Source organism: Vigna umbellata, chromosome 1, assembly GCF_029865625.1.
Source record: "Vigna umbellata cultivar VRB3 chromosome 1, Vumbellata_1.0, whole genome shotgun sequence".
In the NCBI taxonomy this organism is placed as follows: domain Eukaryota; kingdom Viridiplantae; phylum Streptophyta; class Magnoliopsida; order Fabales; family Fabaceae; genus Vigna; species Vigna umbellata.
Window position 1 is genome coordinate 41,120,623 of NC_142165.1, and position 21,938 is coordinate 41,142,560.

The following is a 21,938-nucleotide window of genomic DNA, read 5'->3' on the forward strand; positions in this document are numbered from 1 at the left end:
ATGTGAGAATGTTTACTTTTTAATAAGGACAGAAATTGGATAAAAACATGTTTAATGAAAAAACAAAAATTAGTACATCAAATGAAAGTAGAAACCTATGATCTATTTAACGAGTATTACACGACGACTAAACTCATCATCCATAGTTTTCAGTAAGCAACTAAGTGTTATGATTGAATAATGAAACAAAATTATTATTTTTTCTTTATTAATTATTTATATAGAACTGTGCTATTTTACATTAACTCGTTAGGTCATCCAAAACAAAACTTTCCAGTAACTGTCTAACTTTGTTATTTTATGTTTGTTGCTGTCATAAATTTCCAAACAAGTTTTTACATAAAGCAAAGAGTATGTAATGTAGACAGTGATATAGTATAAAAGGTTTTATAATTTTATTAACATACGTGTCTTAAAGAAATATCTATTATGAGTTGTGATTAGCTTATAATGGAAGGAAATAATATACATAAAATTAGTAATATTGAAAGATGAATATAATGTTATATTAAAAGTATGTCTATGTTTTTTTAACAATAAATAAGATATATATAAGGGGAAATATTTGGAGTGTTTACGCCTATATTAAAAAACAGATGACTGAAATACGCCTATGTTATTTGAATAAATTAATGAAAAAGAATGTTAAAAGATATGTTGTACATTAATAATTATATACAATAACCTTGTTTTTTTCCGCTATTAAAGTGATCGTGGAGTAAAGCATATTATTCCTTATTAATGGGACTAAAGTGAAGAAAAAGTTGTGAAAAATGTGGTTCTAAGTGGTTGGTTATCTTATATTTACTTTTTGTTTTCCCTTTTGCATCTCTTGTACAATGTTTTTGACGTTGTTTTCTAAACTGCGGAATGCAATGCAACCACTGAATGTGCTTTACACCTTCGGCTTTTGAATCGCACTCCTTTTCCTTACGTTTCCTTTTGAATTGTACTGAATGCAACCACGGAATGCACTTATTTTTCTCTTAAATTCAAGTAACATAATGTTAGTATATACAAAATTAAATTTTTTAAGCAATACTTTAAAACATTCTAAATAAAGCGATTTTCAAATATATATTTTCTTTTTTCCTCTAAGTCAAGAGGATCAAGATAAATATAACACTCTAGTTATGTTTGCTTTCGCATACGAAAGAACGAGTATATACAGAAAACAGAGATAACCAAATAATAAATACACAAATTAAAAAAGAAATTAAGTATCACCTTTCTCTTCAAATTCCGGAGAAATACGAAAAAAAGTAGAGATTATACGGAATGCAGTATAGTTATTGAAAGTTGCTATAAAATAACATTAAAATAAAAAAAGACAACATTAATATCAACTAAAAATAAAATGAAAATAATCAACACAGCACAACACGTTTTCAATAAGCACGACACAAATAATTTTAGTCTTTATATTAACTATAACATCACTTCTATATTAAACATAAAAACTTTATATATAAGAGAATAAATAAAACAACCTAGCCAAATAACAATTACGTCAATTCAAAGAATTAAATTACATAACTCGATTAAAAATGATAAATAATTAAATTTTTTATTTATTAAGATATGATTAAACCTAAAAAGTTTCAATTTGAGTTGTTGACTTGTTTATGACAATTTCAAGCCATTGAGGCGTGATTCTAAGAATTTTTGTGTTTGAGAAAAAAGAGGTGACGGTGAAGAAAGGAGGGAAGGGTGGTGGGACTGGATTTGGCGGTGGTCGGTCAAAACCGCCGGTCACAGTCTGGCTGTCACTTGTCAATAGTGGCTGTCGGCACTGTTTCGGTCACAGCACGTGTTCCTCTCCTCGTCTCAAAAACATGGCTTCACTCATTCAACTCAACCCTTCTTCTTCATCATCCTCCTCAGCTCTCTGTACCTGTCTGCTACTATACACACCTGTGGGCCCACTTTTTTTTTTTATATTTATTTGGGTTTTTATTTCTCGGCCACCTTTCGATGTAGCACGCTCCTACCAAAAACAAAGGCCACTTTTAGAAGGCCCAAAGAAATATCGCTCTCAATTTTATACATGGTCCCCTCATCAGTTGTTCAATTTGTGCGGCTGTGATGCAGAACATGCAAGTCGACGAGAAAGAAAGTGGACCTAATGGGCCCCCTCAAATACCACAGCACCTTGTTCTGGACTTCTTCCTCTTCTTGGGCCTAATCTCATTCTTAAAAATTCAAACTTTATTATTATTTTTTCTTCAAATGGTAAGGGAGGGTGTTGACGGTGGAACCAAACATTGCATAATTGTGAAAAGTCAGTTTTATGAAAAATAACAATAATTGCATAATAATAAGAATAATCTGTATATATCATAAGTTTATGGCTAAAGATAATTGCATGATAAGAAAATATGAGAATGTCAACTTCGACACAATCTATCCTCTCAAGATATCAAATACCCTACACTGCCGACGAACAAAACAAAAAAGAGGTGTGCATGCCAGCCAACTCAAATTTTGACTTCTCAACAATGTACTGGCAAATTTCATCACCGATATTATAGGATTAAGAGTGTACACATTTTGTATAATATGTGTAATGTTCCACAGTGGGAAACAATAGATAAATTAAATATTGCGAATGAGTTTTCATCAAATTCGTTTTCCAACAAAAATGCATGGAATAGTTGTTATTAATTTACTTATATTTATGTCAGTTTATATATTGTAAATTGATTTATTTTTAGTTGGTACATATCTTTCAGAGACAATGAGAGCGTGAGAATCGAGGAAACTTATAATTGGTGACACGATTCAAATATTGACTATGATATATTCTTAACGATTTTATTCTATAATAATTTAGTGAAAATGATGTTGATTTTTTATATTTAAAATAAAGAACATATGTAATGATGATCTTTTTGTTAAAAAGGTTTCGTGGACATCTCTTTAACTTATTATAGCTTTCCTGAACTGGCTAATATAAACATTCAATCATTTTCATTACATTTTTTCCTAATTTAAATCAAGCAAGTTGCAAATAATGCAACTTTACATCACAATCACTATCACTAAAATACTTTTTGATATTTGTTATTTTTAATTTTTTAAACTAGCCAAAACTCCGGCATTGTATCTGATAACAATGAATTAATGTTAGAGATAGAAAGCTTACGTTGAAGAACATCAGTCACATTAAAATCCAATATTCGCTAATGATGGATGACACAAGACATCGACATTTAAATAGGATCATTTCAAATTAAAATTAATATTTAGTCAATATCCACTTTTATTCATAACTTACTACCTTTTTTTGCAAGAAATAAAATAAAAATTTCCAGCAATTTTTGTGGGGATAGAGTGTGTATAGTGGAATGAACAAACAAACAGAACATTATTTTTTGAATAAGTACAGATAAAATAATAACTTTAAATATATCATTTAAGTATTTAGGTTTCCTTAAAAACGGTTCATTAAACGACGAATCCTTTTCCATGTTGTCTAGTTAAAATCTGGAGTGACAGGGGCGTGTTTTGCATCCACAATTGCTTGCATCTTTATCTTCTTTTTAGAAGTTATGCTTTCGGTATCTTATACGCTTTTTCCGTATACGCAATTTTATATGACGACAAAAGCTTTTTCCAATATACACACTCCATGCCAATTTACATCAATCTAAACCATCTCTCCTGAGGTAGCAAAATATTATGAACAAGGACCACGTCAAAGGTTTTAAATATGCATGTGATCATTTTTCCCCTTTTGAGAAATCGTGTCATTCCATAAAAAGAAGGGTAATAATGTTTATACTCGTAATCAGATGCACCATCAAATGCACAAGCTTAATTATATGATCCGAAAAAGATTGTATTTTTAACAACATATATAGCTTGGAACTACTGAAATGTTACAAGAAAGAGACAAAAAAGGTGGGGATTTTGGAGCACCAATTGAAATGTGCCGACTGATAGTAGGACACGCTGTCTGTGAAGTTGAGTGTTGACGTTGGGAAAGACAAGGACCACGTAAATATTTCATGCACGTGTATGATTTTTCTTCCCTTTTTCTCTTCTCATCTTATTCACATTCAAATCATGTTTGTTTTTCATCTATGAATCAATAATCAATTAAACTACCTTTGTGACTGCATCTTTCATACGGTGTTGGTAGTAACTTACTACTATATACACACATCACCTGAACATTTTTGTTAAGTAATTAAAAAACTTATTAAGTTACCGATCAAAAACTAATTTTGAATTTATTTTAAGTTAAATGACTATCCATTTAAGTATTTTGGTGGAACAGTTTTTATTTTATTAGCCTGCATAAAGAGAAATATTAATTATGATAAGAAACAAGGCAAGTAGTGTAGAGGGAGATAGAGAGGTGGGCTCATGTATGTTTTTGGACTCATTGCTATGCACAAAAAGGAAACAAATAAAAACAAATACACTGGGGAAATTGCTTCCTGCACCCTATCAATACTTAAATACCCTTCACCATTGTATAAAATGATATTTTTAAAAATTGATGGGGTGCAAGAAGCAGTTGCCAACTAGACCATTGAGTTTCGTAACGTGTTCTAACCATTAATAAACTATTACCTTGTTGAAGTTCCAAAATGTCTTTTTATAACTATATATTAACTATGTGACTGTTTTATTAATTTATATATTTGAAACGAAGGGATTGTAAAAAGGTTAGAGTTGTTAAAAATAACTTTTTCCAAGCAATCACTAACTTCCTTTCGGATGTAACAAAATTGTTTTAAGTATTTGGGAGATATGCACAGAAGAGTTAACTTTGAAGCAGTGTTTCTTCCTTTGTTTATGTTTTAAACGAGTGATTCTTCCCTTTAAATTCTAAATAAGAATAGCTGAAGGAAGCATATTATATGTCTTTTAAGTTTTATCTACAGAGGAAGATGCCTTGTAAGTCAAGCAACACTAACAAACCCAATCTTCACACAAACTCACTCTTACACACACTCAACGACCGCAATTTTCCATTCATTATCTGCGCTAACTAAACAAACCAGAGCAATGCTAATCGGCAAGAGTTGTTGTGTTGTCAAACACCATGCACGACCACGTTGTTGTCGAGTTCGACGACCTTCCTCCTTCCGCTTTCTCCGACGCAGCTCCCCACTTATCAGAACCGGAGCTCCGGGAAACGGCATACGAGATCCTCGTCGGAGCCTGCCGGAGTTCGGGGCCGAAGCCGTTAACGTTCGTCTCGCACTCTGACTCTAACAGAGGAGATAAACGGAATCCTTCGCCGTCCTTGTACAGGTCGCTGACTGTGAAGGCGTCGAGCGAGGTGAAGAAGAAGCTGGGACTGAAAACGACGACGTCGTGGAGGAATAGAAGGGCGGCGACGACGGGGGAGTTGATGAGAGTGCAAATGAGAGTGACGGAAGTCACTGACACTCGGGTCAGACGTGCCCTTCTCAGAGTAGCTGCTGGCCAGGTCTCTTTCTGCTCCAAACTTTTATTTTTCTATCAAATAAACCCTTGAGAATTTATTTAATGGTAGCAAGCTTACTTGGTGTTTGTTCTTGAAATAGCTCGGAAGACGAATAGAATCGATGGTTCTGCCCCTTGAGCTAATGCAACAGCTCAAGTGTCAAGATTTTGCTAGTGAACAAGAGTACGAGACTTGGCTAAGGAGGAATTTGAAGGTTCTTGAAGCAGGACTTCTCTTGCATCCTCGCTTGCCGTTAGATAAGCCAGATATTAGCGCACTGAGCCTGCAGCAAATAATCCATGGGGGCCTTGAGAAGCCCATGGATATTGGAAAAGACAATGAATCAATGCACGCACTTCGCAAAGTTGTTATGTCTCTTGCTTGTAGATCATCTGATGGGTCTGTTACCGATACATGCCATTGGGTTGATGGGTTTCCGCTAAACTTTAGGATCTACCAAACTCTGTTAGAAGCATGTTTTGATAATCATGAAGAAACCAGTGTGATAGAAGAGGTTGACGAGGTCTTGGAGCTCATCAAGACAACCCGGGTTATTCTTGGAATGAATGAGATGCTGCATAATGTCTGTTTTTCTTGGACCTTGTTTCAACGTTATGTTGCCACTGGTCAAGTGGAAAATGATCTGCTTTTAGCATCGAGTAATCTGCTGGCAGAAGCTGAGAAAGATGCCAAGGCGATGATGGATCCATTTTACTCAAAATCCCTGAGCTACGCATTGAATTTGATGTTAAGTTGGGCAGAAGAAAGGCTCCTTGCTTACCATGATACTTTCCATGATGGTAATATTGAGTCAATGCAAAGTGTTGTTTCTCTTGCTGTATCGTCAGCAAAGATATTGGCAGGAGATATCTCTCTTGAGTGTAGCAGGATGAAGAAAGAGGATGATATATCCTGCACCAGAGTTGAAAATTACATCACATCGTCATTGCATGCTGTTTTTATTAAGGCAGGTTCAACCCTTCAAACTTCCCTCCCTAAGCACAAACACTCGTTATGTTAAGTTTAACTCTAAAGTAATTATTATAAAATTCAATAAATTTAATATATATGACTGATTAAACCTGGGAAGTCATATACTCTGTTGATTTATTAATGATTTAATGTTGAATGCTTATGCAATTTTTAAACCTAGTTTTGTTTGAAGCAGAAACTGGATCCACGGAACAGCAAGAATGCAGCTAGAGAAGAGGATAAAGTGTTTACACGTCTCTCAGTTCTTGCACGAGAAGTCAGCGAAGTGGCTTTTGGCGAGAAAGCAATGTTTAGTCCAATACTGAAGAGATGGCATCCAGTTGCTGCCGGTGTTGCTGTTGCTACCCTTCATGTATGTTATGGTCATGAGTTGAAGCAATATGTGAAGAGTGTTACGGAGTTGACTCCTGATACTGTACAAACGCTGATGGCTGCTGATAAATTGGAGAAAGATCTGGTACATATAGCAGTGGAAGATTCAGTTGACAGTGACGATGGTGGGAAATCCGTTATAAGGGAGATGTGTCCTTTTGAGGCTGAAGCTGTAATTATCAACCTGGTCAAGTCATGGATCAAGAACAGAGTGGTTACACTGGAAGAATGTCTTGACAGAAATCTACAAGAAGAGGTTTGTTGCTCGCAATCTAATCAATCAATCTACAAGAAGAGAATTTTTTTTCAAAATCGCCTTCCTCAATTTATTCTTTTTGCTGTAGGTGTGGATTCCTGGTGCAAATAAAGAATGCTTTGCTCCTTCCGCTCTTGAAATTCTAGGAATCATAGATGACTCCCTGGAAGCGTTCTTTGTGTTGCCAATAATACCCATGTATGCAGTTTTGCTTCCTGAATTCATGTTTGCTCTTGACAAATCTCTCCAACAATACATTTTGAAGGCGAAAGCTGGCTGTGGTATATATTTACTGCATACCATTTAATAATCGTATACCAAACAGTTTCTCACCAATCCTCTTCATGACCAGCCTTTCATTTCATATCATCATCTGCAGGAAACCGTAATACCTTCATCCCAATCATGCCAGCTTTGACTCGGTGTTCGCCAGGATCAAAATTTCACGGTGTATTCAGAAAAAAAGAAAAGTCACAAGTAACTCAGAGAAGGATATTCCATGTTGGAACAACAAACATGGAAAACTCGTTCGGATTACCCCAGTTTTGTGTTCGCATAAATACCATGCAGCGCATTGGCATGGGACTAAAGGCTTTAGAAAGGAGTACCGTTGCCCGTCTTGGGAATTCTAAATCCACAAGAGAGGATGGTATGGAGAAGAGGTTGAAGTTCAAGCTTTCTAAAGCTGCTTCTGTGGAAGGTATCCGTCAACTCTCCGAGGCCATGGCGTACAAAGTGATTTTCCAGGATCTCCGCCATGTTCTTTGGGATGGCCTATATGTTGGTGAAGTTTCATCCACTAGAATTGAGCCTTTTCTTGAGGAGCTTAACCAATGCCTGAAGATAATATTATCCACTGTGCATGAGAGAGTAATAACGCATATAATAACTGATGTAATGAAGGCTTCTTTTGATGGGTTCTTGTTGGTTTTGTTAGCTGGGGGTCCAGCACGAGCTTTCTCTCTTGAAGACCATGTTATAATTGATGAGGACTTTAAGCTTCTCAATGATTTATTCTGGTCCAATGGAAAGGGTTTACCAGCTGATTTGATAGAAAAGCATTCTACAAATGTTAAAGAAGTGCTTCCCCTCTTTCGCAAGGATACTGAGGACTTGACTAAGATATTCAGTCAGCTTATTAAGGAAATGTATAATTCTTCAACGAAATTTCACTTGCCATTGCCCACGACATCTGGTCAATGGAGTCCAAGGGAACCAAACACTCTTCTGCGAGTTTTGTGTCATAGAAAGGATGAAACTGCTGCCAAGTTCCTTAAAAAGAACTACAACTTGCCTAAGAAGTCTAAGCGTTAATTATACAACAAGGTACAACGTATAGTATTCTAAATCAACGAATAACCTCGTGGAAAAACTAATTTGTTCAGATGCTGCTGCTGCTATTGTGCCAGGATGCTTTTTTAGTGACAACCTAGATGATCCAAAATTAGTAATTGTAAATTGTAATTAGTAATTGTTTGCTTTGGTATTTTTCTCTGCTAAAAAACCATTTGAAATTTTCTTTCCAATCCAGATGACTTGAGGTTCATCACCTAGATGAAATTTCTTCATTCAAAAATTAACATCACGGCAATTATAGAGAACAGAGGGGAAGGAGATAAGTAGTATAATGAGGGATAAAAGATAAAAAATAATAATACTAGTATAATGTAATAAAAAATAAAAGATAACTGATAAAACTGAATCTATGCTACGGAAAGAATAAATTTTCTTATAAAGCATATAAAAACTCCTAAATCAACACTTAATTCAAAAGTAATACAGTTACACATTTGTTTGTTCACGCTGTATAACATTTGTAAGTGCTTCCTAAAGAAAATACAAAACTTTTTTCATAGGTTGTACAGCCTATAGATGATCACTCTGAAGTGGGAATTACCACGATGCTCACATCTTCGTTATTTATGGGGCTTCCTTTTTGCAAGGTAAACATCATCCTAAAATTATTTAATAGCGTTGTTCGCAGACAACTCAATACAGTTTAAAAATGATAGCATGGAATGTTTGTAAGACAACGTGGTAAAACTATAACCAATGAAACAGCAAGTACATGATTTATTCATTTCTTTGTTATGGATAAGGACTTGGTTCTGCCTGCATTGGGTTAACCCATCAATATTGTTGTCCTGCATTAAGGTTAGACCGTCCATTCTGGATGGGCAGAACTTTTGACAGTCATTTATAATATCCATTACTTGGAAAAAAAATAATCCAGCTGAAGAACAACATCGGAGAGGAAAAGAGTTTTGAAGAATGACCATTAATATTAACTTGTTATGGAGAAGAAATCAGTAAAACAAATTTCAATGAATCTCTGGACGATCATTAATCTACACCTCTGCATACCACAAGCTGTGGCAGGAAATATAATAAACAACACCAATAATGCGTTACAATGCTTCTCAAAAATTGGTCGTAAAATAAATATAAATAAAAAAAAATGTGGTCTGCAAAACAAGTAACTTATAACAAGCATATTCATCCGACAGGTAACAAATGTTCAGGCCACAATATTGTCCAATGGTTGGTAAGCATGTTCTCTTCATTAGGTGGATGGAGCTAAATCATCAATCTTTCAAAGCGGAACCTGCATACATTACAGAAATGATCAAAGTGCAACCTATAACGCAACTATTAAGAATGACAGCATACAAACTATACAGAACTTACAAATGGATCTGCAAGGACAAAGCTTCAAAGCTACTGATTTCAAAGAGGCTGAAGCCAAGAAACTTCTAAGAAAATACATATGAATCAATTTGTTCGATGTTGGGGAATGTTTCCCTGAGGAATGCAGTATAGTTGGGTGATTTAGCCTGAAAGAAACAAGCAGGATTAGTTCCTAAATAAGTAAATCATATACCGAGAAGTCCTAAAGAAGAAAGATCAGACAAGGAATAACATGGAATCTGTCACTGAAGGATAAATATAAATGTCAAATTAAGCTTCCTCCCAGAAACCCAGTGCTTGGAAAATAACAAACAAACAGGGTCGAAAGGCTCAATGGTGAAAATATATAGCAGTACAACTTATAAATTATGCTTTTTACAGAGACTTCATTTATATCCAGTCAAAGCCACAAATAGAATAGTGGCAATGGGAGCTTCTAAATGAAACTCAGTAAGATTATTCCCATTTTATAGTCCACAACACAATTCCCTAACAAGATTAATTAAAAAGTAAAACTCATAGTATAATGCATAAAACAACAACATGGGTTATGCTCCAGGTTTCAAGAAGAAAATGAATCAAACACGTTACACTAAAAAGGAACCGTACACATGGGTTATGCTCCAGGTAGATGGTTGTAAGCTTCTCTCTACAACCAACAACAGCCTCAGCAATTCCTTCAAGTGATGCTATTTGGTTGTCGTTAAGCCACAGATCTTCCAATCTGCAATAAATTAAACAAGGCAAGGAAATTACCGACGTAAGTCTTTAAAAAGTTATTTGTGCGGAGGGAAAAAGATGGACCAACGGAGAACCAGACATACTGCGTCAGGTTCGTAATGTCATCCACTGATGTTAACTTATTTGACGATACATCTAAAACCCGGAGATTGACTAATGTCGACAACCCTTCCATTTTTGAAATACCATTATGGCTCAAGTATAGTTCTTCTAGAGCTATGCAGCCCTGCATCCCAGAATGAAGGTTAGCAACTATAAAGTTCTAAATTAATAATAAAGAGTTTAGTGGTTATTCACAGATGTAAAACAGTTTTACACTTAGATCAAAATCACAAATTACCAATTGAATGACATTTAAGATTATTATAAAAATCAACAAACTTACCAACATGGTGGTTTTGTGATTGTTTGAAAGTGCAAAACCATTTTAAATAATCAATGCATAGTTTTTTTACCCTAAAAAAGGGGTGCGTTTGTGGTGGGGGCGTTAACCTACTATTCACATAGTCCTTCTATTTATCTTCATCTTATGTTTTAATTCCTACACGAGAAAAAGGTTTAGTTCCTACAAATGCACAAAGTTAATTCTGCTGGTGTTATATAGTCACAAAAAAACATATAAGAACTAAAACTTAATAATTTTTTTGTATGGAGACTAAAACTTAAAATCAGAACTACAGAGAACAAATGAATAGTTTACCCTGAAAGAATAAATTTGTGGAATCAAATTGAGGGCAACCCCATCGGTAGAGAGCATACCTCAAAACCCGTCATTGAAGTGAGACGATTGCTTTGCAAACTAATTTTCTTAATACAATTGAGACCACACAGATTTACAACTTTAATTCGATTCCGACCGAGCCACAGCTGCTGCAAATTCGTAAGGCTCTGCAAATTCTCCATTACCTGAATCACAAACAAAAAAAAATCAAAAACCCCATTGGAACAAACAAAGCACAGACCCGGTAACTTAACACCGTTAACCTCAACACACCCGCAATTTATTGGAGCCGAGTTCAAGAATCTGCAGCTGATGGAAGTGGTCGATCTCCTCGATCTTCAAAACTTGATTCATGGACACGTAGAGTTCCTTGAGCGTATCGGAGACCTTGGCACAGCCGTGTAGCGAACTAATCTCGTTGAACGAAACATCGAATACCAGAAGCTTCTGGAATATGCTGACGTCAGGAATGTTCCTCAATTGATTATCCCGCAGCACAAGCTCCTGCATGTAGAAAAAAAGAGATTAAAACAAACGCGTATGAGAAAATGTTATTCATCCATCCAAACAGAGGCTTAAGCGACAACATACCTCGAGCGACGCGAGGGCGCTCCAGGAAGAGAGAGGGAGAACGGCGTTGTCGGTGACGAGGTTCTGGCGCAGTGAGAGCTTCTTAAGATGGGAGAGGTTGGCTATGCGCGGGTCCAGCGTGGACAAGCGATTCGCGGTGAGGTCCAACTCGGTGAGAGTGGGAGGCAACTCGACCGAGTCAAGGTCGTGGAGCTGGTAACTGCTGAGATCCAAAATCGTTGATGAAGGATCGTCTTCGTCGTGATCCGGAACCGCTATTGATTCTACCGACTCCTCCATCTTCCAATTAAAGAAGATTCCAATTTCACTTTCTGCTTCAACCGAAAGAACACATTGCCTTGCCCTGCCCTGCAAAATGCAACTCAAACTGTTTAATATTTTTTTATACCTGTCGGGCCATCTGGGCTGGGCCTGGAATGAGGCCTGCTATTTTTTTAGGGCCTTGCCCTACATTCTTTATAATTGCATACTACCTAAAATGCCCTTAGCCTTGGTTTTTGAAAACCTCGCTCAATGTAAACGAAAGAAAAGGCTTGTTTTTTCGGCGCACATGCCTTGCCATGCATATAGCATGTAGCAGCGCAAGGACACTATTATGTCTATGCGCAAGTTCTTCCAACTCGCGTTCCCCCTTCGTCGTCGTCGTTGTTTCTCTACCCAAAACTCTGCGTTTCGATCTCTTCTGGATTATTCAGGAAGCGACCTTGTAGCGTTGGTAGCTACTTATTCGTGTAATTGTTCTACTGTACAGGAACTGAATCGATTGTATGCCCACGTTCTAAGGACGCAGTTTTTTAACTCCAATCCGGCGCCATTTAATTGGAACAATATTATAAGATCATACACCAGGCTAGAGGCTCCACGTAATGCACTTCGCATCTATGTTTTAATGTTGGGGAATGGGGTTTTGCCCGATTGTTATACCCTTCCCATTGTTCTGAAGGCAGTCTCCCAAACTTTTGATGTTAAGCTCGGGAAACAGGTTCACTCAGTTGGTATCAAGATTGGACTGCAATGTAACGAGTTCTGTGAAACTGGATTTTTAAGTTTGTATTTTAAAGCTGGCGAGTTTGGAAGTGCCCGAATGGTATTTGATGAAAATCCTGACCCGAAGCTTGGTTCTTGGAATGCTGTAATAGGTGGGCTTTCCCAAGCTGGTCTTGTCCGGGATGCGATCGGCGTATTCCTTGATATGAAGAGGCGGGGATTTGCGCCGGATGGGTTGACCATGATTAGTGTGACTTCCGCTTGTGGGAAGATTGGAGACCTCAACCTGGCCCTCCAGGTGCATAAATGTGTTTTCCAGGCTGAAGCTGGTGAGAGGACTGATGTTTTGATGTTGAATTCGCTGATTGATATGTATGGGAAGTGTGGGCGGCTGGACCTGGCTTACAAGGTTTTTGCAACTATGGAGGAACGAAATGTGTCGTCGTGGACGTCCATGATCGTGGTGTATGGGATGCATGGATATGTGAGGGAAGCACTGGAATGCTTCTGTCATATGAGGGAGGCTGGGGTTAGGCCAAATTATGTGACTTTTATTGGAGTTCTTAGTGCCTGTGTGCATGGTGGGGCAGTTCGAGAAGGGAGATTTTATTTTGATATGATGAAGAATGTTTATGGCATGGCACCCCAATTACAGCATTATGGATGCATGGTGGACCTTCTGGGTCGAGCTGGATTGCTTGAGGATGCCAGAAGAATGGTGGAGCAGATGCCTATGAAGCCAAACTCGGTAGTGTGGGGGTGTTTGATGGGTGCGTGTGAAAAATATGGGAATGTGGACATGGCGGAGTGGGTAGCTAAGCATTTGCAAGAACTGGAACCTTGGAGTGATGGGGTTTACGTGGTGTTGTCTAATATCTATGCTAATAGAGGCTTGTGGAAGGAGGTGGAGAGAATAAGATCGGTAATGGAAGAAGGAAAACTTGCTAAGGTTCCTGCTTATAGCCTGACAACTAATTCAAATTGAAGATACTCTTTTTAAACATCAGTAATTTACACTAAATGTTTTGCCTGTATTGACCATGACTTGCAATTTGATGTTTTCATTTTTCAATAATGTATACTCCATAAACAGAAGATGTTTCCATAACCATTATTTTTGTGTTAATGGGGCAAGTTAGATAGGGGAAGACCCAGTTAAAGGTATGGATAGCTCACCAGAGAGTAGAGAAATTTTGATCTGTAAATTCTCTGTTGTTAATTACAGAATAAGTTGATTTTTAGTTTAAGCTTTCATATTGCAAGGTTATAATCTAGTCTTTGTAACTGAGGATTGAGAATCTTATTCTTGCGTGATCTGCAGATATGACTGTTAAACTTATACCGAATTCAGCCTTATGATGCATGGAGTGAATGTTTTTGCTTGACAGAGAAGAGAAACGGCCCTCTTTGTTTTCGGAAAAGTGAAAGCTAAATTCACTCACGAAGAGGAAGAAAAGGAAGTTGGCAGAGAAAAAAATTGACACTCCATGATTCATTCACTCAATATGATTCTGATATATACTGCCTCATGCCTTTTATAGGCTTTCAAAAACAATAAAATAATAAAATCAAGATAAACAAAAACTTAGTTCCTAAGAAATAATGGCGGTGCAGTAAAATAAGGAAGTTAAATTGCGTGGCTCTGCCACACGTTCTTTCAAATCAATAGTTTGTTTTTTAAGAAAATACCAATTACTTGGTGATAAAGTGATTTGCGGCCCAATAAAGAAACAATAACTTGATCTAATTTTTCCTCAAAAAGTCAAGGGGGTTTCTTCTTGCACCAAGTTGTTTTCTTCCTGCACTCCCAAAATTTTCATAATGACCTAAAGAACTTGTCACTTTGACCAAGTTTAGGTTATTGTGGAGGAGTAATGGGCCCAAATTGTGGAGGAGGGTGTAGGTTTTGTTCCTGTGTAACGAGGGCATAGTGAAGTGTGAAATCTAGTTAAAGATACTGTTTATAGTGAAAGACAATTGGATTTCGTGTTTTAGTTAACATAGAGAAAAACAGAATTATAGGATACGTTCAGGTAATGGAATTTTGAAATTCAATATACACAAATAACGAACTTCAAAATCCGATAAATATACATAACTTTATATTATTAGATTTCAAAATCCAACACAAATAAGTTGGATTTTAAAATTCTATAAACATACATAACTTCATATAATTGAATTTTATAATCTGACACAAATACAATCGGGCTTTAAAATAGTAAGCAAGAATTACGTCGAATAAACTTGTAGAGTTTTTGTGTCTCAGCGTACAGGTTTGTGATTCTAGTCGTGGTTGTGCTTTTAAGTTAAGTGTTACGGGTGGAGATTTTTTTTGAATGATCATGGTGTTATTGATGGAATCTAGGGAGTCTAAGTCCCACATTAGATAGAAATAAGAGAATAGAGTAGTATATAAACGAGAAAGACCATTAACTCATTATCTTAAGGTTTTTGACAGAGAAAATAATGTTAATTCCTTGTATAATTGGACTTAGATCTTATTAGTGTTTGTGTTTTCCTGTAGTAGTTTATTTTGTTACATATGAATATATGAATATGAGTGTTGTACCGAATTTATTTCATTTTTTTAAAATGTTATTTGTTTCTGAGTGATGATTATAGCTTATACTTCATACAAAATTCAACAAGTTGAGAGGCATTTTTCATATATGGTAGTATCTAAGGCGCTGGTGGCAAAGATTGATAGGCCAATGGGAAGTCAGTTTTCAAACCGCAAAAGATAGCAATGATATTCTTAACTCATGGGCAACAAGCTTGGATAAATTTCTTGATCTTGTGGAGAAGAGTTGTCATCAAATACACAAGGAAACCATGGTCCATAAAGTCAACATCAATCGTGGTGTGAAGATAATACCAAAAATTATATTCAGTGAGAAGAAGAAGGATGAAAGAGATGGAATAGAAGGTGTTACCTTTGTTGTTTGTATGATGTGTGATGGAATCTTGCGTGGAGCATTCTTGATAACAATGTTAAGTGGAACACATAACCTACACCTCTCCTTCACAATCCAGCTCCCATTACTCCTCCACCACAAACCTAAACCTAGTAAAAATCAATAGTCTTATGGCCATTACTAATCTGGGGTGCATGAAGAAAACAAGGGGTGCGAGAAGAAGCCTCAAAAAATCAAATTTGTATAATTCCAAGCACTCTCTTCACTTTTAAAATAATTGAGTTTCGTAAAAATATCCACCACTCGATCTTTTTAGTCTGACAATAAATATTTTCACTTTTTTAAAACTCAATTTCCCCGAAATTGTCTATCAAGGTGCTTTGTCTGCAAGTAAAAAAAACGGATATTTAGTTAATTTAATGGCATATTTGGTAGTCACCAAATATTTTTGTAGGAGAATGTTATTCTGATTTAGTATATGGAATTCTCATCTTTAACATAGATGTTATCAAGATTCGTTCCACAAGTTAGTTAAAAAATACATACTTCATTATTACTTATAGTCAAATAATGTCGATTCCTAAACCTAAGACGATATTTACTGTAATTTTTACATTTTTTCTCTCATTCTGGTTGCAGTTTCATTATGTCAATCACACGGATACTCCCTCTTTCCTTCATACTTGTCTCTTCCACTCCATGAGTGTATACACGGATGACGTTGGGTGTGGAACAAAGACATTAGCTTTTAGTGATAACTTAGTTATGTTCTCGTTGCCTTTTGGAGAATCCCAATCAATGCAGTGCTGTAACGAATAGAGGGAGGCTGCTGGGTAGGTGTGGGTGAGTGGCTGCCAAATTTAGAGCCAATGCAATTAAAGTTTTCTCTTTCTATTTACCTTTTTCTCACCTTTTTGCATTATTACGGAGTAATAAGGACTACAACCAAGCCTACAAATTATTGCAACTCTCAAAATGTGATTTTCATTATGAACTACGTCCTTCAGACCAAAAAGAGTAGGATTTAGGAATAAGGCATCACCTCTTACCTACCCTTTACAGCATATCATCGGTATCTTTTATTATTGCGTCAATATATCAGATTTTCATCTATTCTTTCTTTATTTCTGCTAATAGCGCCTCGTATATGTCCACCAACAGCTACCAGAAATGGAGTGTGTTGACTTCATACCTGTGAACCCATTTGTAGGAGTTGCCAATCATATCAGAAAACTACTTTTGAGGACCGAATAAAATACTTGGAGATACAACATTCTCCCAAAATGTGTTTTCCATTCATAAAATTAGAAATCATGGGAATCTAAATCCTTGTCACCGATTTGCAATGAAAACCAACTTACTTAAACAGAGCTGAATGTAGCTGCAAAACAAAAATGTATCATTCACAACAATTACAGTTATTTTGGCCTATACAGTTTTTCAAATCCAACGAAAACAAAGCTGCATATCTAAATGAAACCTCGAGGTCCTTGGCCAAATTCAGCAGCTAGTGATCTAAAATGTTACAATTCCCTATGTATAATTACATCATACATAGTCATGAATTAAAAAAACTCTATAGCCTAGAAACTCACCCCTTACAGCTCTGTATTTTATTTTTTTTCACTAATGAAAAGTGGCATCTATGAACTATGGTTTACAAAGATGAGAAACATAATCTCATTAAACCAACTAGCTATCTGCTTCACCGATTTCTGAAATGTGTTTGATGCCTGAAGTATCGTAATGAGTACTAATATTTCCTGCACTAGTTTCTTCATCAGCATCGTTCTTTGATGTTTCCGGATTCACTTCAACGGTGTTATCTTCTACGTGTGTGACCTCATAAATGTGTTTTCTTAGCCAACTTCCTTTACTAACATTTGACAGATTTTCTTCATGCACAATGTGTGCCCGACCAAATACTACTATCTCAGTTTCATTAACATCAGGTGGGGCACCATTTTCATCATGAAAGCTTTGGACCTCGTCTATTTCCTCTGTCAATTCAGCATTCGTGGCACCCTCCACCACATTTTTCTGTATCCCGGTTTCCTTTTCTCTTATTATTGGTCCTTCATCTCCATCATTCTCCTTTTCTGAGAAATCTAATGTGGCATTCTGTCTAACATGCTCATCATATAGCTGTTTCCTGAGTTGTACTTCTTTTTCTATGCCATTACTTTTAGAATCGTTTACTTTTGATCTCTTTGGGTATTTCTCAATGCCATGCTTTTTGTGACCTGACTCACTACTCCTTGATTCTAAACCAACCTTTCCGACTGTTGTTTTGGATGAATCTCTGCATTGATTTTCAGATAACGCCTCAGGTAGAGTTTTTGGTTCAAGTTCCACTTCTTTTCTTTCTCTCGTGCTGAATTTCTCATTGATATTTACAAGCTCTGCTTCAGCCTTATCTTCCTTGGCTCCGTCAGATGATTCTGATCCATCATCGCTGCCACTGCTTGACTCTTTAGCTTCTCCTGCAGAGTCTACATTTCCCAAGTCAGGAAAATCTATTTCGTCTACGCGTGGTAGGATCCCTTTACGTCCTAACAATTTAGCTCCATGTCCTCCAACAAGGTTGGTTTCATCGCTATAGTTCTCTCTATCATTTCTTGATTGCTTGATCTGATATAACATCCAGGAACCAACAGCCAAAACTAGCATCACCTTCAATGCCTGCTTTATAATAGCAACTTTTGGTCTCTGGGCCCTGCCAAAAGCTTGATACTCCATTCTTCTGCATATGATTCAGAATCTCTGTCAATCAAATAAATATTTAACATCTACGTTCTTGCATTAATTCCGGAAAAGTAAAACTACTAGTAAATCTTGAAAACCAGCAAGAGGGTATAAGCAATTCCAACAAACAATTAGATAAACAAGTCCGGTTACAAACAATTACATTACAGAAAGTTTTAGATAAAAACAAGTACAGCTACAGAAAGATAAGAGGCGCATGTGCAGGCACCGCCAAAAGTACTCTAATAATCCTGACTTGAAACAAAATTCAAGAAATAAAAAGTCAAACAAGTGAAACCAATTCATTCAAACGCGGCGGAGGAGAAGTATTTCTTCCATGGCAGATGCTCTTAGAATCGCAAACCAGGACAATCATCAAGTCGATATGCACATTCATGGACCCTTTGATGTCCCAAACATGATTCCCAAGAACATTTAATTTCATGAGAAACTACTTAATCCAAGAAAGAAATTTGAGCATGATGGTTGATGAAAACAAGAAGAAAGAAAGAATAAAAGATTGCAGAGGTATAGAAAATTCAACAGAAAAAGAAAGAGAAGCAAGAAACGGAGTGGTCTATCGAGTAATTTACCTTTTGCCTTATTTTCTTAGCTGAGGAAGTGATCTTGTTATTTGTTGTGTGGGATTACGGTTGTTCAGTCTATTTGTAATTTAAAATTGTAGTTGGAACAAGAAAATCAAAATGAATGGTTTTGAAAGTACAGAAAACCAAGAAGAGTAGTTGGGAGAACCCAAAAGTAGCAGTTTACATTTTGTCGCATCTAAAATAATCCTGGGACGGGATTCTCCGACACGCAACTAGAGAAAGTCAAACAAATCATTCGGCCAAAATTTCAGAATTCAAACCACTTATTAAGCCTTCCCTTCAGTGATTTGCTTTTTCTTCATGGACTCAGTTTCTTACTGCACCCCCATAATTTTCTTCCTGCTCCCATATAAAAAATTCATTTTATTCTTTTCTAATTACATAATTCGAAAATCATTTTTTATTTTATTTTTGGATTATATAATTTTAAAATAGAAAATAACTTCAGAATTATATAATCCTAAAACTAAATAACTTTGGGATTATACAGAGTTCATTTTTATTTCCAACACAATTCACAGAAGACAAAATAGGAAGTTTCTTTTTACGAGGTGCACAAAAAACTTACGAAGGTGTAGGAAGATAAGAAGAAACTTCCATAGGATCGACTTCCTGTGTTGCTATTGACACCTCCAGCTTATTAACTAAACCTCCAACAAAGTTAAGAAAATAAAAAATATTGAAAATTTAGCTAAAAAAACCTTTGTTAAAAACAAATTATCAGTAATTAACTCAACCAAAAGTTTCTGTAGTGTTAATTTAAAAAAATGTCCTTGAGAAACAAAAGAAGTAACTTTTTTATAAAAAAAAAAATTATTAATATGTTAGTTTTTTTAATAGGAAGACTCGAATTTATGATACATCTATCTTTTTCTTTCTTCTTTACTGATAAGGAGAAGTAAAATGAATAGGAAAACTTTGTGTTTAATTATATATGAATTTGTTTATAAACTCCTTCTTTTTATTATTACAAAGACAAAAAAGAAGTCCATGGCAAGACAGGTTTGATAATGTATATTTTAAATATTTTTATAATTAATATATTATTTTATGAAAATATTATGTTGTCAAGAGTCATGCGTTACAACTAAAACTCTCTTTTTTTTTCTTGGTAAATAAAATATATACTACATCCTTGAAAGTCATGCATTACAACTAAAACTCGTTTTATTCATTAAGCTATTTAATGTTAGTAAAAATGAAATTGGAAGAAACACGTTTTGAATAAAACATCTAGGGAAATATTTGTTAATATTTGGATCAATTTATTGAGAGAGAGATTTATAGTATTCAGTTAAAAGAAAAGGCTAATTTAAGTTATATGTTGCATATAATTGGAATGATCTCACCCTAGAACTATATGTCACGCAAATGCAAAGCAATAAAAGAAAAGTTATGAACAATTTATGTAAAATAATTGAAGAAATAAATAAGAAAGAATTACCATGCTAAAGCAACATGATTCAAATGTTTATGACAGAATTTACTATCACAAATACTATAATATGAGGTTTTTTAATAATACACTCTGATTAACATACTATTCAAATGTTTCAGTTCAACAATAACTCTAATTTATTTATCAATAGGTTTTTGTATATAATACATAACTGAAATTAGTTTTTGTGTGAAATGTGCTTAAATAAAATGTTCTACTGAGATTATCCACTACAAAAAGACACGTTTTACTACTAGACATTATGAATAAGTTATATAAGATAATTTAGGAATCTTGACAAATTTTTTAATAAATCAATTTTCAAATTCTATTGTGACCAAATGTGATTATAAAGAACTAATATGTAGCTAATGTTTTAAAAAAAAGTAGAAGAAGACAAATATTTTTTAAAACATACAACAAAAAGTTATTGCTCAAGTCATGCCCCCAATTGTCTTTTACATTTATATAAATTAATATATATATTTTTAATTTTTTTTAATATATTTGACATCTAATCTTTTTTATAAATTTATATAAAGATTTTTATATCTCTAAAACATTTGTTGAAGATCCATTAATATATAAGCCATTGTAATATAAGGTTGCACTATTCGATACACAGCTAAAGATAAAAAAAAAAGAGAGAAGTTATAGAAAAAAAAATACTAACTTCATAAATGTCTCTTGCAAAATAATCCTTAAAATGGGTTTATATAGATTGGAATTTGATAAAATATTTTATAGAGCTGGAAAAAATTATAAACAATACATTCAAAATATTTTCATCATATTTATTTCACAAATGAAAATCTTTATAATGCCAATGAAAAAAAATAATAAAAAAAAATATGGACATTTGATTTTTATTCATGATATTTTTTGTATAAATTACTCATATTTTTCATAATTATTTATTCAATTGTTCGTATTTATTTAACTAAAGTTATACACTCTTAATTAATTTCTTGTTTTTATGTTGTTTATCATAAATCCACACTTAATTAAAACTCCTAGTTATTCAATTTTTCGTTTAATTAATCATTTACGTACCTCATAAGTGTCTAGTAGCCCTTTAAATTCATATTAATCTGAACACTTATCATACATTAAAAGAATACATTCAAGAGAAAAAAAAATCCTTTCTAATTTAAAATACAAAATGAGGCACTGAGAATCTAAGTTATATGAAATTTAATTATTTATTGTCATTTTGCAGTACAAATGAAAGGAAATAAGCTGCAAGGTACTAAGCCATGGAAGAATAAAAGGAAATAACAAAATATTTTAATATTTTTCATATAAGTATTTTAATATTTTTCATATAAAGCACTACCTAAGGCAAAAATCACGTGGAAGGTATTACCCACACCATCAACTTATTATTTATACTATTCAATATATCGTATATATGCTTGAATCCCACATTAATTAATC

At 34.8% G+C, this 21,938-nt stretch overlaps 4 protein-coding genes across 6 annotated transcripts; 2 read left to right on the forward strand and 2 right to left on the reverse strand.

Annotated features, from left to right (window-relative positions):
* The first annotated feature begins 5,023 nt into the window (after window positions 1-5,023).
* On the forward strand, window positions 5,024-8,577 carry LOC124843052 (protein unc-13 homolog). Its single transcript, XM_088110561.1, has 5 exons — window positions 5,024-5,446; window positions 5,544-6,410; window positions 6,612-7,064; window positions 7,153-7,345; window positions 7,444-8,577. The coding sequence occupies exons 1-5, from the start codon at window positions 5,057-5,059 to the stop codon at window positions 8,376-8,378; spliced, it is 2,838 nt and encodes a 945-aa protein (XP_087966687.1). The 5' UTR covers window positions 5,024-5,056; the 3' UTR covers window positions 8,379-8,577.
* An 836-nt stretch (window positions 8,578-9,413) lies between these two features.
* On the reverse strand, window positions 9,414-12,169 carry LOC124843050 (Leucine-rich repeat (LRR) family protein). The gene is made up of 7 exons (XM_047319680.2): window positions 11,806-12,169; window positions 11,488-11,718; window positions 11,253-11,399; window positions 10,577-10,719; window positions 10,362-10,476; window positions 9,753-9,898; window positions 9,414-9,669 (listed from the first exon to the last, which is right to left on the reverse strand). Exons 1-6 carry the CDS (start codon window positions 12,082-12,084, stop codon window positions 9,818-9,820), a joined length of 996 nt encoding a protein of 331 aa, XP_047175636.1. The 5' UTR covers window positions 12,085-12,169; the 3' UTR covers window positions 9,414-9,669; window positions 9,753-9,817.
* Window positions 12,170-12,315: 146 nt separating this feature from the next.
* Window positions 12,316-14,350, forward strand: LOC124843040 (Tetratricopeptide repeat (TPR)-like superfamily protein). 2 transcript variants are annotated; one of them, XM_088103106.1, is made up of 2 exons: window positions 12,316-13,741; window positions 14,114-14,350. In XM_088103106.1, exons 1-2 carry the CDS (start codon window positions 12,401-12,403, stop codon window positions 14,117-14,119), a joined length of 1,347 nt encoding a protein of 448 aa, XP_087959232.1. In that variant the 5' UTR covers window positions 12,316-12,400; the 3' UTR covers window positions 14,120-14,350. The 2 variants fall into 2 exon arrangements, with proteins under 2 accessions (XP_087959232.1, XP_047175617.1); XM_047319661.2 differs by lacking the exon at window positions 14,114-14,350 and having other exon boundaries at window positions 12,317-14,046.
* A 2,738-nt stretch (window positions 14,351-17,088) lies between these two features.
* On the reverse strand, window positions 17,089-19,278 carry LOC124843038 (uncharacterized). 2 transcript variants are annotated; one of them, XM_047319658.2, is made up of 2 exons: window positions 19,049-19,278; window positions 17,089-18,453 (listed from the first exon to the last, which is right to left on the reverse strand). In XM_047319658.2, exon 2 carries the CDS (start codon window positions 18,447-18,449, stop codon window positions 17,403-17,405), a length of 1,047 nt encoding a protein of 348 aa, XP_047175614.2. In that variant the 5' UTR covers window positions 18,450-18,453; window positions 19,049-19,278; the 3' UTR covers window positions 17,089-17,402. The 2 variants fall into 2 exon arrangements, with proteins under 2 accessions (XP_047175614.2, XP_047175615.2); XM_047319659.2 differs by having other exon boundaries at window positions 17,089-18,473.
* Window positions 19,279-21,938: the final 2,660 nt, after the last annotated feature.